The sequence below is a fragment of the Rosa chinensis genome, chromosome 6, assembly GCF_002994745.2.
Source record: "Rosa chinensis cultivar Old Blush chromosome 6, RchiOBHm-V2, whole genome shotgun sequence".
NCBI lineage: Eukaryota > Viridiplantae > Streptophyta > Magnoliopsida > Rosales > Rosaceae > Rosa > Rosa chinensis.
In genome coordinates, this window is record NC_037093.1 from 6,514,338 (window position 1) to 6,530,976 (window position 16,639).

General features: G+C 44.9%; 2 protein-coding genes across 4 annotated transcripts; both read right to left on the minus strand.

The window, feature by feature from the left end:
* Positions 1–6,098: 6,098 nt before the first annotated feature.
* On the minus strand, positions 6,099–8,186 carry LOC112170704. The gene is made up of 5 exons (XM_024308025.2): positions 7,890–8,186; positions 7,744–7,818; positions 7,531–7,617; positions 7,129–7,458; positions 6,099–7,049 (listed from the first exon to the last, which is right to left on the minus strand). Exons 1-5 carry the CDS (start codon positions 8,184–8,186, stop codon positions 6,693–6,695), a joined length of 1,146 nt encoding a protein of 381 aa, XP_024163793.2. The 3' UTR covers positions 6,099–6,692.
* A 1,775-nt stretch (positions 8,187–9,961) lies between these two features.
* On the minus strand, positions 9,962–13,196 carry LOC112172295 (probable protein phosphatase 2C 32). 3 transcript variants are annotated; one of them, XR_005801408.1, is made up of 8 exons: positions 13,042–13,196; positions 12,415–12,917; positions 12,063–12,239; positions 11,648–11,818; positions 11,365–11,547; positions 10,992–11,249; positions 10,783–10,897; positions 9,962–10,605 (listed from the first exon to the last, which is right to left on the minus strand). XR_005801408.1 is itself a non-coding variant. In XM_024309577.2 (5 exons), exons 1-5 carry the CDS (start codon positions 13,042–13,044, stop codon positions 11,088–11,090), a joined length of 1,323 nt encoding a protein of 440 aa, XP_024165345.1. In that variant the 5' UTR covers positions 13,045–13,194; the 3' UTR covers positions 10,917–11,087. The 3 variants fall into 3 exon arrangements, 1 of the variants encoding a protein (XP_024165345.1); XR_002925254.2 differs by having other exon boundaries at positions 12,415–13,194; XM_024309577.2 differs by lacking the exons at positions 9,962–10,605; positions 10,783–10,897 and having other exon boundaries at positions 10,917–11,249; positions 12,415–13,194.
* Positions 13,197–16,639: the final 3,443 nt, after the last annotated feature.

The window sequence follows — 16,639 nt, forward strand, 5'->3', positions numbered from 1 at the left end:
GCTGCTAAACAGTTAATGGCCCCCCGCAGCCTTAGAAAACAAGCGAGTTCGCTAACAGGGGAATCTAAACCCAGTGTTTTCTGCAGGATTACTGAGGAGAGAACACCTCCGATAGTTCGAAAGGAGAGCTCGCCTACTTGGCGACCACATGTCAGGCGCAGGTTATTTCGTGACGAACCAAAAACCAAATCTTCGGTCTTTGCGAGACTGGGGGGCAAGGACAAGACTACCGATACCTTACAGTGGAGACCAAAAAAGGTCCAGCGCGTATTAGTCACTCCCCCAGATGTATGCATGGCAAGGGAACTGAAACAGGACTCCCTTAAGCAGGCTCCCGTGGTACAGGAACATGAGCAATGCGAGGTAAAAGACCTTACAGAAGAATCGTTGGTGGACCGTTTGGCTAAGCAATTCAACGCGGACACCCCTGTCGATGAACCCAAGCTTAACCTAGAAGATGACATGGAGGAGACAGATATGACTGACGCCTCTTGCAACATGGTTTACGTGCTCCCTGCGAGGTATGCTCTACCGGTCACTGCTCAGGACTGTGTGGAGGCTGAGGAAGGGGATGTGCAGCCTTTGCAGATCACATCGACAGCCACGACACCTGTGGAAGAGGTCGTCCTTCATGAGACGGAGGATGCTCAGAGCAAAGGACCCTTCATGAGCTTCACCAAGCCAACGCCTGCTATGGTTCAACACATGAGGCCTCTATATATAACAGCAGAAGTTGGCGGTACCAAAGTTAGTAAGATCATGATTGATACCAGGGCTGCTGTTAATGTCGTCACTACCAGGACCATGCACTTGCTCGGGATCAAGAGGGAGAAAATCCAGTCTATATCCCTCACGCTCAAGAATTTCGCAAGGACCGTAACAAAGACCTTAGGATTACTTTTCTTACGCATTAAGGTTGGCCCAGCAGAGGGAGTTTAAGCTTTCTTTGAAACAGATTGCTATGCAGCCTACAGTGCTATTCTGGGCAGAGACTGGATCCACAGAAGTTACTGTGTGCCGTCAACCCTCCATCAGGAACTAATTATGTGGAACAGGAAGACAGATAAAGCTGAGGTGATCAAAGCGGATCCTCGTCCATTCCCAGTCTCCGCGAATTATGTAGATGCCAGGTACTATTTGGAGCCTATCACTCTATTGTAGGTCAGTGGCATCGATGACAAAGGCCGCCCCACATGGGTGACGGCCTCTAAATTGGCACAGTGGGGGCTTACGCTTGCAAAATAAGGTTTAGAAAGGCATGGCCACGTTGTGCCCAAACCCTTAAACAATTAATGGATTCGAGGGAGGGTTCGAGGCCTTCCACTCACTATACGAACGACTGTCATCGTACTTAGTGGAAAAGGAGGCCTAGGATCGAGTCGTGACCTTAGAGGTCGTCAATGAAGAGCTTTCTGATCAGGAGCAAGAAGATGAAATAGATATTCAGCTTGCCCCGGCGGCGCTGGACGATACGCCTCCTAAAGTCAGAGACCCTACCGAGAAGGTTAATCTGGGAACAGCAGATGAGCCTATGGAAGTGGCTATCAGTGCTTACTTAGAGCCTAACGAGAAATAGAAGCTCACTGACTTGTTGCTAGAGTTCAAAGACTGCTTCGCGGAGAAGTATGAAGACATGCCCGGCCTGTCATCGGACTTGGTTTGCCATCAACTACCAACAGTCCCTGACAAGAGGCCTGTGAAACAAGAACCGCAAAGAATGAATTCAGAAACCCAAGTCCTTGTCAAGGAAGAAGTAGAAAAGATGCATAAATCAGGCATTATCAAGGTAGCCAAATACAATCAGTGGCTATCTAATATAATGCCTGTTCGCAAGAAGAATGGCAAGATGAGGATCTGCGTAGATTACAGAGACCTTAATCTCGCTACACCTAAAGATGTTTACCCCATGCCGGTCGCGGATATGTTAGTAGATGCCATAGCAGGACATGAATTGTTGTCCTTCATGGATGGCACCGCAGGATATCACCAAATTCCGGTCGCTGAAGAAGACAGACATAAAACCGCATTCCGGTGTCTTGGATTCGTGGGCGTTTTTGAATATGTGGTCATGCCCTTTGGACTAAAGAATGCTGGCGCAACATATCAGAGAGCCATGAACCTAATCTTCCATGATATCCTGGGGAAGATTTTAGAGGTTTACATCGATGACGTAGTTGTGAAATCTCAGAAGAAAGGAGACCACATAACAGATCTCATAAAGGTATTCGAGCGAATGCGACGACACAAGCTCAAGATGAATCCCGCTAAATGTGTTTTTGGGGTTCAAGCAGGAGATTTTCTAGGATTCATTGTCCATAAGAGAGGAATTGAGGTCCCTGAAGACAAGGCGAGTGCAGTCATCAATGCATCTCCCCCGCGAACGAAGAAGGAATTGCAGCGTTTGCTGGGTAAGATAAACTTTCTGAGACGTTTCATCTCTAACTCTGCAGGTAAAATCCAGCCTTTCTCGCCATTACTGAAGCTACAGGGGCAGAACGAGTTTGTATGGGAACCTAAACATCAAGAGGCTTTCGACGGAATCAAGGCCTACCTGGTGAGCCCGCCAGTGCTGGTTCGCCCGAGGGCTGGATTTCCATTGAAGTTATATATTTCGGCAGCTGAGGCTTCCATTGGCAGTTTACTCGCCCAGGATGATGAGGGAGGCATCGAGCACGCCATTTTCTACCTCAGCCGGACACTGACGGATTGCGAGACAAGGTATACTCCTATGGAAAAGCTGTGTCTTACTTTGTACATCTCAATGTGCAAGTTGCGGCACTACATGTTATCCTTTACTACCTGCATCATCGCTCAAACTGACCTGGTCAAATACATGTTGTCGCCACCTATTCTGAGAGGCCGCATTGGCAAGTGGGTACTGGCCCTTTCTGAATTTTCGCTACAATATGTACCTCAAAAAGCTATAAAGGGACAGGCCATCGCGGACTTTCTGGCACATCATCCTATGTTGGATATACCCGCAATGAAGGAGTTAGAGATAGCGTCCGCAACTACAACTCAACCAGATTTAGCGCGCATCCCAGAATACGCAGTATGGTATCAAGCCACAGTCTCCTTGTAGCCCTGGGTATTGTTTTTTGATGGCTCAAGAACTGAAACATTAGTAGGGGCAGAGATTGTTCTAGAAAATCCAGCGGGCGATCGTTTCTCTTACTCTTTCCAACTGGAGTTTAAGTGTACGTACAACCAGGCAGAGTATGAGGCCCTTATTATCGGGCTAGAAATCTTACTGGAATTGGGAGTGAGGGACGTTCAGATCCACGGCGACTCTCAGCTCGTGATAAATCAGCTTCAAGAAAAATACAGATGTGTAAACTGGTTGCTCGTACCATATTTGAATTGCGTCATTGAGCTTCTGGATCAATTTGATGACGCGGATTTGGAGTACATCCCTCACGAGCGGAATTTTGCAGCCAATGAACTTGCTCAACTGGCTACAGGCATCACATTGAAGTATGGGGTTCGCGAGCGCATTCTGAAGGTTGAGCGTCGCACACTGCCTTCATGGCTCGCGCGACCTGATCCGCCTGATGATCCAGTCGTCGCGGTGTTAGAACCTATTGACGTTGATTGGCGCATTCCGTTGATTCATTACCTCAAACGACCAGGTCCTACAGCCAACAGAAAGATTCGCTTTCTTGCCTTAAACTACTTCCTCAGGGGTGATGAGCTGCGACGACGAAGGGAAGATGGCATAGACTTCCGGTGTGTCTATGGCCACGAAGCAAAATGATTAATGTGTGAAGCACACACAGGGATATGCGGAGCCCATCAAGCGGGACTTAAGATGCGCTGGCTCATTAGGAGACATGGTTATTACTGGCCCAGCATTTTGAAGGATTGTATTACATTCACCAAAGGGTGCCAAGACTGTCAAGCACATGGTCCAGTCCAGCATATCCCTAATATTCCCATGCAACCTATAATTAAGCCTTGGCCTGCGCGAGGTTGGGCATTGGACCTGATTGGGATGATTCACCCCCACTCTTCTCTCCAACATAAGTTCATCATCGTGGCCACTGATTTCTTCACCAAGTGGGTTGAAGCTGAACCTTTGAAGGAGGCTTCCGGTGCCACCATTCGCCAATTCATTTTTCATAACATTATCTGCAGGTTTGGTATCCCTGAAGTGCTCATTTCAGATCGGGGGGCAGCATTCATGGGAGGTGTGGTCGAGCAACTTGTCAACGATTTCGGCATCTAGTTCATCCACAGCACTCCATATTATGCTTAGTCCAACGATCAAGCGGAGGCTAGTAACAAGATTATTATTACCCTGTTAAAAAAGATGCTGGTAGAAAACCCTCGCCAGTGGCACGATACTCTGTATGAGACACTCTGGGCTTATCGCACCTCCAAGAGGAATCCCACCGCTACGACGCCTTATGCACTAATGTTTGGCCATAATGCAGTTTTACCCTTGGAAATCAACGTTCACTCCTTACGCGTACAAGAGCAGCATCACTTGATCGGTGAAGATTATGTCCAGGCGATGTGGCAAGAACATGAAGATTTGAGCGAGCAGCGCTTAGCGGCTTTGGATAATTTAGTAATGGAGAAACAGCGTATCACCCGGGCCTATCATAAGAGGACACGTGGTCGTAGTTACAAGGAAGGAGACCTTGTTTGAAAAGCTGTTTTACCCTTTGGCGAGAAATTGACCGGTTGCGGTAAGTGGACTCCGCGATGGGAAGGACCATTTGTTGTTCACCGTATCATGGAACGCGGGGCTTTTCACCTCAAAAACTTGGATGGCGACATCCATCGCAACCCCATCAACGGGCGGTTCCTGAAGAAATATTACCCTAGTGTTTGGGAGTTCAAAGATCCACCTGGTCAACCTTCTTCCCAGACAGGGGGTAACCATAGTCTTCATCGGCTCGCATCAACTGTCTATATTCAGGCCTCTTCTTGTGGCCTTCAACTCATGTATTTGCTTCACCTATGAACACTAGGGGGGCAACATTGTATACATTCAGGCCTTAGTTGAGGCCACATTCAATATTCAATTTATCCAAGTTAAAGACTTTTGTTTTCTGTTACATATGTATTTATCCTTAACAATTTGTGTTAAGAATGTACATGATGGCCTATACATGAGGCTTTATTCAGGCTTTATTTCATAACAAATTTTAACAATTTGTGTGCAAAGAAACATTCATTCATAAAGTGGCTTTGCGGCCAAAGGCAGTACAAAGAACAAATCAACACGGATGCATTAGCAATTATAAGGCCAAATGTGGCTTTGAAAATCATAAAGATTACAGATTCTAAAAGTTTCTAGATCTGGTTGCGGCAAGGAGGATGTGGTATGACCGCTGGTGCTCTTCCTCTCTTCACCCATATCCTCCTCCGATCTGAGTCGCAGCTGCTATCGTCTGTACCGGAGGAAGAGGGAAGGGAATAATCCATCATACCCCTTCCAGGTGATTATCCTCCAGGATGAAGATGGTCTTCAGAGAGAGCGCGACTCACAACCACATCTACCTCTAGGGGAAAAACAGAAGTCTCGTAGTCGGACCCCGGAGGTAGACCGCGGAAGAAGAACGGTCGGCCTCAAAGTAGCCTTCCGCCTCTCTCCTTCCTGCTCCACGCAGATAATCGGAGGAGACGGATCCCTCAGAATCTGGTTCCGCCGCGTTAGGAGCGTGGCGTGTTCTTCGGTCTAACTGAAACCGGCGAATTCCATCCGGATTTCCAGAGACCAAAGACATGCCACTGGACCTGAGATTAGGCCATGAGGCCTACCCAGGTTCTGAGATTAAGCCATGAAGCCTAGGAATTTGAGGCTAAGGGTGAGATCATGGGGAAAAGATTTTAGAAACTGAAGGAAGAGAAGCAAAGCCTGCGAAGTTATCTCTTGAAAAGACATAATTGCTTAGCTCCATCACTTCCCCAAAGTACAGGTATTTATAGCTCCAGTCGTAATAACATCAACCGTGCGATGGGCAGTTGAAGTACTTTCAACGCATATCAATGGAATTGAATACTGTAATCTCGGAAATGAAGGAAGTTGAAAACGCGTGGGAAACGGGGCAGTCTTCAAGGAGGTAACCACCCCATTTGGAGATTATCTTTTCAACAGTTTCAATATCAATAAAGGTGTGATGAACTATTTGAAATTTGAAGTGATATTTGGGCCAAGCAAAGTGGGCTAAATATTTAACTTGTTAACAATGATATTGTTCATACAAAAAGGGGCCTAATACAAGAGGCCTAAAGTGTTCGGCCCGCATGGGTCAAATGAAGTAAATGTTCGTCCAAGCGAAAACTGGCATCGGCAGCAGCTCGCTCCGCTTGTCGGTCTGCTTCGCGAGCTTGAGCTAGGTTTTGAGACAATGCTTCGAAGGCCGCTAGGGGCTGTTCTAACAAGGGTTCCTCATGTTCAACCCGGGCCGTCACAGCGGTCAATTGGGCTTGAAGTTCTTGAATTTGGGACCGAAGATGATTTTGCGTGATCCGCAAGTCTCTAACAAGGATAGCCCTATCTCCCAGGAAGTCGCGAGAGGTATCCGTTTGTTAAATGAGGCCCCGATAGTGGGCCTGAGCTTGCCTGGGTGCGCAGTTGCAGCCGCTCTTTCATTAATCCGCTGGGGAAGACTCTGTAGCAATTCGTCTATCTCGGTGAACTCGTTCCCAGTGATGGTTCGCTCGCGACGAAGAACCCTCAACTACTCCAGAGCCCTGACGGATGCGCCAGGCAGTAGGATGTTAGAACTCAGAAGACGTTGGAATCCGTCCCTGGCTTCATCTATAACTCCGGGAGGAGCCATCTCAAGTACACGAGCTAGCCTTTCCAGTCTGGAAGGAGGTTCAAGCAATGGATCTAGGGCAGCAGCAGTGGCAGGAGCTTTATGAGGCTCCACAACAGGAGCCGCTTCCGGCCCCGATTCAAAATTCATCCTTTCTCCTGCTTCAGGAACATGGGGGGCAGGCTCTTGGTTAGCCATATCTTCACCGGCTGGGTTAGCAGGATTGGCGCCAAGTACTTCTGCAGCGACGGCTGCTTCCTCAACAGGACCAAGATTCTGTTTTTAAGGAATCAACATTAGAATGCCCAAAGAATAAAATAAGAATTAGGACATTATGCTTATTAAGAGAACGTACCTCTGCGGCCGGAGGCTCGTAAAGGATTGCTATCGGTGCAGGCTCTTGAACCTCCTCACCGGGAATTGGGTCAGGCACTATCTGTACTAGGACATGTGCGACGCTTGGTTCCTCATGAGGTGCATCCAAAAGAGGCATTCTTTCTTCTGATTTAGGCGAGCTATCATCTATGACCTGCACTGGGATTGAGGCCAATTGCACATCGCTCGCGATGCTGGCAGGAGGTGGAGGATTATCGGAATCCAAGGGCGCTTGGGCCTGTGAAGCAGATGTGCCTTCACTAGCGGCTAAACTGCCTTCCCCAGTTTGTCTGGAGGACCGGAGACGAACCTGCAAGCGAGGGTTGTTATTGGAATGCACGAAATGAGAAGTAAATTCTAATGTGAGTTTCCAGTTTCATACCAGTCGATCAGCGATTGGTTCATCTTCTTTCCATGGGTCAGTTAGAGGGTCAGAGCGACTGCACTTGTGGGCCAAGGCAGCGGCAGCCTGCCAGAATCAAAGGATTAGACTTGGCTTAGGGAAAAAGCATTGTTCTAAGAACAAGAAGGTTCTTACCGTCTACGGATTATCATCGTCGGAAGAGGAATCTTCAATTTCAGGCTCCGATATTACTATCTTCTGCTTTTCGGACTGGCCAGTGGCTGGAGAAGCACTAACTGCGCGACTGCCAGAAGGTGGCACATTTCCCTGATATGGCAAAGATTGAGTTAAAGGGGGAAGAGTGAAGGAAGGAACAAAGTATAAACCAAGATATTCACCTCTTGAGGAGGCTCACGAATTACGATACCAGCCTGGGCCTGGCGCGGGGCTCGCACCGGTTGCGTTGCCTGAAGAGGCAGAGACCGTGCAGCATCCTCGGAAAAGCGAGCAAGCAGCTCGATGTCAGCAGTATAGGGATTTTTCAATTCCCCAAAGATGGTCGCAAAGAGTTCGTCATCCCGTTGGCTCCAGCAATTGACAGAAACTTTTGCCCACCATTCTTCGTATCCTTCCTCAGTCTCATCCATGGCGTCGATGACCTTAGCCCAATCGGGAAGATCAACCAGTGCGAGCATGCTTTGTGTCGGCAAAGGTCCGAAGGGAGGCCTGAATCTACGCCAAGAGGTGTTGTAGTTCCAGGCATCGTACAGACGGAATGGCACTAATTGGACGAGACCGAATTGGCGAGCGAAGTGGTTAGGAGCGTAAAGCTCATAACTAAGTTCTTCGGCGCAATCCTAATGTCTGAGCAGGAGATCGCACGGCGGAAAGCCAAGCCCGCGCGATCGCTGTAGCGAGGAGCGCCAGGAAGGAATCCGTTTTCAAGTGCAGTTGGGAATCTTCTACCCAGTACTAAATCGCAGTAGGGCATCTCATCCAGAAGGTACAGATATGTAAAGCATTCGGAGTAAGGAGGAGATGCGTACTTTTCCTCACGACTGAACCATTGACCCAAGAGTTGATCAGCTGGTGGAAGCAACGGGATGTCATCGCGATGAAAAAAGGGAAAATTAGTTTGGATCCAGAAGTCCAAGATCCAAAAGGGGCCAGTGATGCTTCTCTCAAAAGGGTGCATAGTGGCCTGGTACAGAGTGCGATAAAGGGCTCCTAACATTGGTTGCCCAAGCCTGACACTGCGGCCGTTGTAGAGGGCCGTCGCCAGAAGAGTCCAAGTACCAGTGGGCTTACAGGAGGAGGTACAGAAGATGAATTTACAGAGCCAATACTCCAAGAAAGCAATTCCGCTGGTCGCATTGTGCTCCCGGCTATAATAAGACAGCCACCGTGGATAGGAGCCACGGTGAGCGCTGCGACCATGTTGGGCCATGATCGAGGTGAAGGTGACAGAGTCAAATTGACCATGCAAATAAGGCTCGCCATCGATGGGTAGGCCAGTGATGGCGAGAATATCCAACAAGGTAATACTCATTTGACCAAATCGAAAATCGAAGGTGTTTGTGGCGGTATTCCAAAAACAAAGAAAGGCAGCGAGCGGCGAACGATTGCCACCGCGTGGAAGACGAAAACAAAGATCAATAGTATGAGTGATACCTGCCGCGTTCCAGCGAGCCAGATCTCGCGTTCGTGCTTCGCGATACCAAGAAAGCTCCGCCGGGCTGATGGAGGACGGCCAGTGCCCTATTTTGGCTCGATGATTCTAGGTACCCCAACTATTGAAGTCCCTAGGAGTCCTTCGGAGGATTGGAATGGGCCGACGAGCGGGCAGTCAGTAGAAAGCGATGGCGTCGGTCGGAATAGAGTCTTGCGGCGCTGGCCCTAGACCGACGTGATGGTTTGGGAATTGGAGGAGCAAGGGCCTATGGATAGAGGTATGGAGACGAATGCGGGCACCGATGCTGGTTCCCCAAGTATGGGCAACCTTTTCGTTCAGTTCTTCTTCTTGATCGATGACTATCTTCTTTGGGGGAGCCATTTCTGGGTTTCTGTGAAGGAAATGTTGGAAGAAAGTGGGTTTTTGGGTTTAGGAGACTGAAAAAGTTTCTTATGTGACAGGTCTGAAGCGGCTGCGGGTTTAAATAAGAAGTTTTGTGAGGGAAACGATACGACAGAAAGGTGTTTCGCAAGCGAAAGGACGTGACCCTCATTAATGATATCGTTTCAAGCGATTGGCGCGTCATTTTAGTCCCCTTCAATCAGTTACATCTTCGCGGGCCTAATTTCGGGCCTGGGGGGCAATGTTTGAGCCCAAAAGTATTTTTGACAAGATCCTTTGGTGGATTTAACCCAATGGGCCGATACCTGCGGCCCAAAAATAAGCCTACTTGGGGTTGGGATATAGCTTCGCCCATTCCGTGATCCATAAGGAAAACGAAACCTTATTGGAATCAAGTAGCAGAAATTGAATATGAAACTTCAATTAATAATCCTTTTAAAGCAAGGAACAGTTGAAACCCTAGGTGTATAAATACAGGGCTAAGGGGCAAAGAAAATGACCTCTCTCTCTCGAATCAATCAATCCCAGCGATTACAAAGCCTCCCTAGAGCAAACCTTCAACCTTGTTGAAACCCGGTGACCGCGCGCCAGTCCTAGTCTCTCCAAGAGCCGATTGTCAGCGTCACTAGTTCAACCCGGCGACCTTACTTCCAGTCCTAGTCTCTCCGAGAGCTGACTGCCAGTGCTACTGCCACCGATACTACCAGCGAAGCAAGGGTAACGCCCTCGCAACCCAGTGAAACTAAAGTCACGTTTTAGCAAAACCCGTGCTTTCTCCAAACTTCCCAGTGATTACTCTGCTCAGCCCACAGCGTTGAGTATCGATTCAGTGACGCGAAGAGATCACATCCAAAATCCTTATTCGTAAGGCATAAAGTCCTTTCTCGGAAGGCTAGAGAAGAACCTTTATGGTGAGGTTGGTGCTCTCCTCGTCCACAACGCTTGAAGAAGAAGTCAGGTCAAGGGACTCCCCCGACGATTGCACCCCACGGTGCTGGCATGCCTGCGCACACGCTCAAAAGAGACAGTTTACACGCCAACTGATTTTGGAGCCAAACATAAACAAAACAAAACTAACCCATAAGTCCATAACATAACAGTAAAAAAAAAAAACAAAACAAAACAAACACGTACAGTGCTTTCTATCTTCTTTTTGTTGGACAATTATTTAGTGCTTTCTATATTCTATCATATTTGACCAAGAAGCAGGCGTGCACCTCGGTTGCAAAGAAATTTGAGTTTCGAAGCGCTAAGCACCGTAACACATCCTCAAATCGTTAATTAATGGATAAGAATTGAGAAGAATTCATCCCTTAAGGTGGATTTTATCGTCTGAAATGACAAAAACAAATTAATGAATTAATATATTAATTTGGCTAAAATGTTATACAAAATCAAATTTCTAATTCGTTCATGAGAATCACACATCTATGCAAGGGAAAACCGACGTCCTTCTGCAATGCAATTTGAAATCTGCTGTTCTTCTATCCTCCCCCATATACACCTCACTGAGTGTGGTCATTCACTGAAGATGATCAGCTGCCAAAAAGCTTCGAAGGTTGATCACCATAACAGTTATGTCATCCATGCTCCCTCTGCTTGAAGACATATTCACAAGCTTCTTGCAAGACTTCAGTGAGTCCTTCTCTTTTAAAACCACATTCACTGCCTCTTGATTATCTACCTGCACATAAATCAATCAACATGTCTATTCTCAAACTCATTAAAAATTAAAGCAGATCGAACATTAGCACAGAAATATAAACATGAGGATTCATGCTCGTTATTGCATTGCTTACCTTGTCCCACAAGCCATCCGAAGCCATTAGCAAGAACTCGCAATCTGAAGTTAGAGGAATCGTTTTAGTTTCTGGTTCGGAAATGACCCAATCTTTCAAATGTTGATCCCCAATTGCTCTAGAAACTGCAAGTGAGCCTTGAAGTCTCCAAACTCCGTTGCGGCAATGTTGCACAAAGCCACCCTATACATCCACACCCATATTTGTTTTATTAATCAATCTGTGTCTAGATATCAAAAGAAATGATTCTAGCTAGTCAATGGAGATTCAAGACAGTACTTACGGTGTTTTCGATTCGGAGACGCTCATCTTCACTACTCAAACGGTGGTCTTTTGTTAATACATGTGCTACTCCTTTGTTACTCAAAACTACTCTGCAATCTCCTAAATTTGCTACATGTAGCACTCCATCCTTCAACACCACACTGGCTGCACATGCTCCACTGCTCACACCCTGTAAGATCAGAGAATTAATTTACATAAAAATTTCCTAACATATAACAATTCACTTGAAATTATTAAATTTATTAAAGATGGACAATGAATTGTTAATTAAGAGCTAAACACAGAGGGTGCATACCAATCTTGAAAATAGTTAATTTACAGAAGGTTGAGGAGTATAATGATTCAAAGATGCATGAATTCATTGAATTGGTCCAAAAGAATAAAAGATAACATATTAAAATTTGTTTGGTTACCTGACTAAGGAAGCCCTTGTCTGTGACTGAGTAGCCTTGGCGAATAGCCTGCTGCAATTCATGTTCTTGATCCTCTCCAACATGTTCAAGCTCTTTCATAATGTTCTTCCCTAAATTTTCAGCTACATAATCAGCAGCTGCACAACCTCCGTGCCCATCGATCACAGCAAAAAATGCCTGCATATGCAATGAACAAGAAGTATTACATCGACATCTCTAGGACTATTATAAAGCTGGGCACTACTTTGGTGTCTTAGGCTTTACCAAAATTTTATTGCCATATATTATCCCAATTTAAGAGATCAAAGAGATTATATAACCAGTTACTGAAACACGCTATATGGTTATTTACCTGCTTGGGATCTCCCATTATATCAACCATTTCTCTGTGCCCATCTTCCATGAACTCCCTTCTAGCGCCTTTCTTACTTGCCAAGCAGAAATCCCTCCCTTCCACCTCAAATTCCTTTTTGTCCTCTTTCAACTTCTTTAGTCCCATTTCAATGAACTCCTGCCTTGGACAAAAATCGGGCACAAACAGCTTCGCAGGCCTCACTCGCAACTTACTATTGATAGCACTCCCTCTATTACCCGAAAGACCAGACTTCTTTTGTGCACTATGCAGTATTCCATGCATACCTTTTTTATCTTCATTCTTTTCTTTCATCTTACTGTTACTGTCTTGGCAGCTTATGGTATGTGCCAAATTCTTTGCTTCATAGTTTTCTTCACCATGCTGCTCAAAAACCCGCCTTTTTACATTCGACCTGATCTGGCCTTGGGTGTGATGGTAAATGCTCTGAATTGTCGCAAAAAGAGACCCAACCCAAGAGAGATACCGTGACAAAGGAGATGCTGAAGGAGAAGAGTTGAGAGTTAGAGCTATGGAAAAGGCTAATTTTTTCAGGTCTTCAAAAAGGTGTAGAACAAGAGAGAGGAGATAGAAACTCCATAGAAGAACTTGTAATAATAAGTCTACCATTCTCGTAAAACTTTGTGTGCTGAAGATAGCTAACTTGCTCACTATTCTTTAATCTGCTTCCTGGGAAAACTTTGTGTGTACTAGTATTGCATGAGATGAATTTTATTGATCAAAGAAGAAAAGTCTTGGCTTTCAGACAATGAATGTTTGGGGTTAAACCTTTTAAAGGAAACCAGAATTTGGTGATGATCATAATGATTAACGGGTCAAAGGGGCAGACTCTACCTAAGCGATTGGGACAATGAACGTGACAAAACTTCAGGTGGGGGTTTGAAACTTTCAATGCCGAAGAAAGGGTCAAAGATCACATTGTAACTAAATACTTGGTGGAAAGCTCCAAAACTTAATGTGATGACTTGGAGAAATCGTTGTTTGCTTCTGCATTGCTAGACTGCGACTTGCCCCAAACGGAAATTGAATATTGTTTGACTTGGTAAAGGCATGCAAAACACTAAACTAGCTTGTTTGCCAATTCCATTTGACAGATAGGATTTGGAATCTATGGTTAGCAAAAGATAATTATTAGTTGATTATGTGTCTCTTGACTCAGCAAAAGACGGCATTATGTTATTGCCTTCAAGATGACCGCATTCCAGAAGCTAGGTAGTGAGTCTGGAAGACTTGAAAACATGTTTTTAACTCTGCAAGTATTCTGCCAGTCTATTCCTCATTGACCTAGCAGGACGCTCTGCTAGGGTTTGTGGTGCAACGGCTCTTTTGGTTCGTTGTGACCTATACCTACTCCATTCATGGAGAAAATTTCAGGCTTTTTCCTCTTCATCTTCGTCTTATTTGTCTTCGGAGGCAGTGCGTCTGTTGAGAGTAGTCTGGCACTGCTAGGGCTCTGTCGGTGGGCCAATTTACTGTTGGTACACCATCGGAGGTAGGCGGTGATTACTGGGAGGAGTGGGATCCGAGAAGCAGCCCCAGTGATCTTAGGGGTTTGGGGCGAGGTCTCACTGCAAATGCGGTAGTGATTAGCCGGATCGATGGTTGAAGGATAAGGGCGGTGGGAACCCGGTTTCTTCTTCTGCCAGTGGGTTTGGATCTTCATCTAGTTTGGAGGGGATCGGTGGTATGTCTCTACAATTCCAGGACTACGACATTATCAGGATGGGGCTGAAGAACGTCGGATCCTGGTGCGAGGTGAGGGGATTGGGTTCTGGTGGCGATGGCCGAGAGGTGGTGTCGGCTTGTTGGGACTTCAATGGTAGCGATTTGTTGGTCGACGATGGCTATAGCAGTTTAGCAGTCTCCTCCATTGCAGGTCATCGGGACATGTCCAACGGCGCTGCTGTCCAGTTCGTTGGCATCAGGATCCGGATCTGGGATTTGGGTGGGCTTGGCAAATGGAGTCGGATCTGGGATCTGGGTGGAGTTTGGTTTTGGCCTGCGGCCCACAATCTTTGTTGGGCTTTTTATGATTTGCTAGAATGGATTGGGGCTCCTGTGATTTACTGGTATTGGATCCAGGACCCAATTATATGGTATTTGTTCGTGAAAGATCGTCTGCCAACATGGCCATGTTCTATCACCCTTGGCCAGCTTTGATTTTTAGGTGGGAAAGTGTCTTCATTCCTACGCCAAGTTGATTTTTGTCAATTTGTGCATTGGAGTTCGATGGGTAGTCAAACCACCGACTACTCAATTCACTACACGGCTGCAATCCGTAGTGTAAAATCAGCGTTGCGTCTCGTCATTGTTGCTCTTGCGTTATTAAGTTCTTATATTTCCTATGTACTTTTCTTTTCGTACTGTTTTATTCCCTTCTTGATGTCTTTTGACATCGTATCGTTGTAATATTTCAATTTCAATAAATGGTTGATCTCCTTCGATTCAAAAAAAAAACTCTGCAAGTATTCTTGGTAGTCCTAAAAATCTTACGGTAAATTTCTGATACAAACAATGTGGAATGAGTAGTGTTACATGTACCAAAATATTTTTCCAAATATGAATCCCAAATTATGTGGCAGAAGCCACCTTAACACTTTTGTTTTTTTTTTTTTTTTTTTTTTTTTTGAAATATAACACTTTTGTTTATCAATACTAATTGAAGAAAACAATTTCTTGAATTATTTTATTAGAGAAAAAAAAAAAGGGGCTACCCAGCTTCTCTCATGAACTATAGGTACCCAACACAATTGGAATTGCCACTATGCAATTTTATGAAGCTTCAATTCCGATTTATAAATAAGCATATTGCTTGTCTATAATATCTGATGTTCATGAACAAGAATTTCAAATGGTGTTGTAATCATTGGGTACATTGAGGTCCCCAAGGCATGAAGAAGGGAAGAACTCCAACATCAATTGGACTTGGAACCTCCAATTAAATCATGAAATAGGAGCTACTCACACAAAGTGGTAGTTTTCAATTGGGAAAGCATAATTGCTAGAGTTCTACATACTTCAAACCCCTAACTAGTCATAGTGGTCAATTACAAGTATATAACATTCACGAATAGGGTAGTTAAAGACTAAAGAAATCTAGCGATTGAACGTTAACTTATTTTATTGTCGTTCAATCTAAGACAACATCGGATAGTTTGTATTGAACAACCCCCTTATGAAACCAATCAAAAGCAAAGACTGCTACTTAAGTAGTTAAGGTTTAGAACCACTTCAGTCAGCATATTCTCCACCTTTGTTCCAATGTTTGACATTGAACTTGTCAAGCTCAGCTCTTTTAAATTGGGATTAAATACTGTTTACTCCCTATACTTATAAGGTTTCATCGTTTCAGTCCCTAACCTTCGAATTTCACCTAAAAAGTCCCTGAACTCTCAATTTCCTCCCAATTGGTCCCTGCCGTCAAAATTTTCTGTTAAAGTTGCTGAAAATGTCTATTATGCCCTCACTTACTTTTTTTTAAAATTTATTTTACTCTCTTTTATTTCTTTTTTTCATTTCACCTCTTGAAGGTCTGTGGATTGGAACCATCTCGATGAGGAGATGAAAAGAAGGAGGCGAGAGAGCCGGAAGAAGAAGAGGTAAAACGAAAAAAAAAAAAAAAAGAGGAAAAGAAATATTTTTTTCTCTAAAGTAATTGAGGGTATAATAGACTTTTTAGGGGAAGATAACGGAGTTTTTGACGGATGTTTGACGGTAGGGACCAATTGGGAGGAAATTGGGAGTTCAGGGACCTTTTAGGTGAAATTCGAAGGTCAGGGACTGAAACGATGAAACCCCATAAGTATAGGGAGTAAGCAGTATTTAACCTTTTAAATTGTTGATTTTTTTTTGTCAAATACTAAAAAAAAAATGATATAAGAATTCAAGAATTTAATTAAACATTTCAAGTATTAAAGCTTTCAAAAACTAAATCTATCATATTGAGTTCTACGACGTGCAATTATATCTAAAGGAACATCAATAAACTTTCATTACCAAAACTTATATGAAGCTAATAACACGACATGACTCAAATAGAGTTCACCGTAAAGAGCGCCCCAGTTAGTGACTAAAGGAGTTCACCATAAAAACATTTCAACAAGTGGCCAAAAGAAGTTCACAATAATAAGCACTACTAACTGCAATCCATCATCATTGTAGAATTTTGGAGGATAAAGTTCAACAACTGCTTTGAGGCCTTATC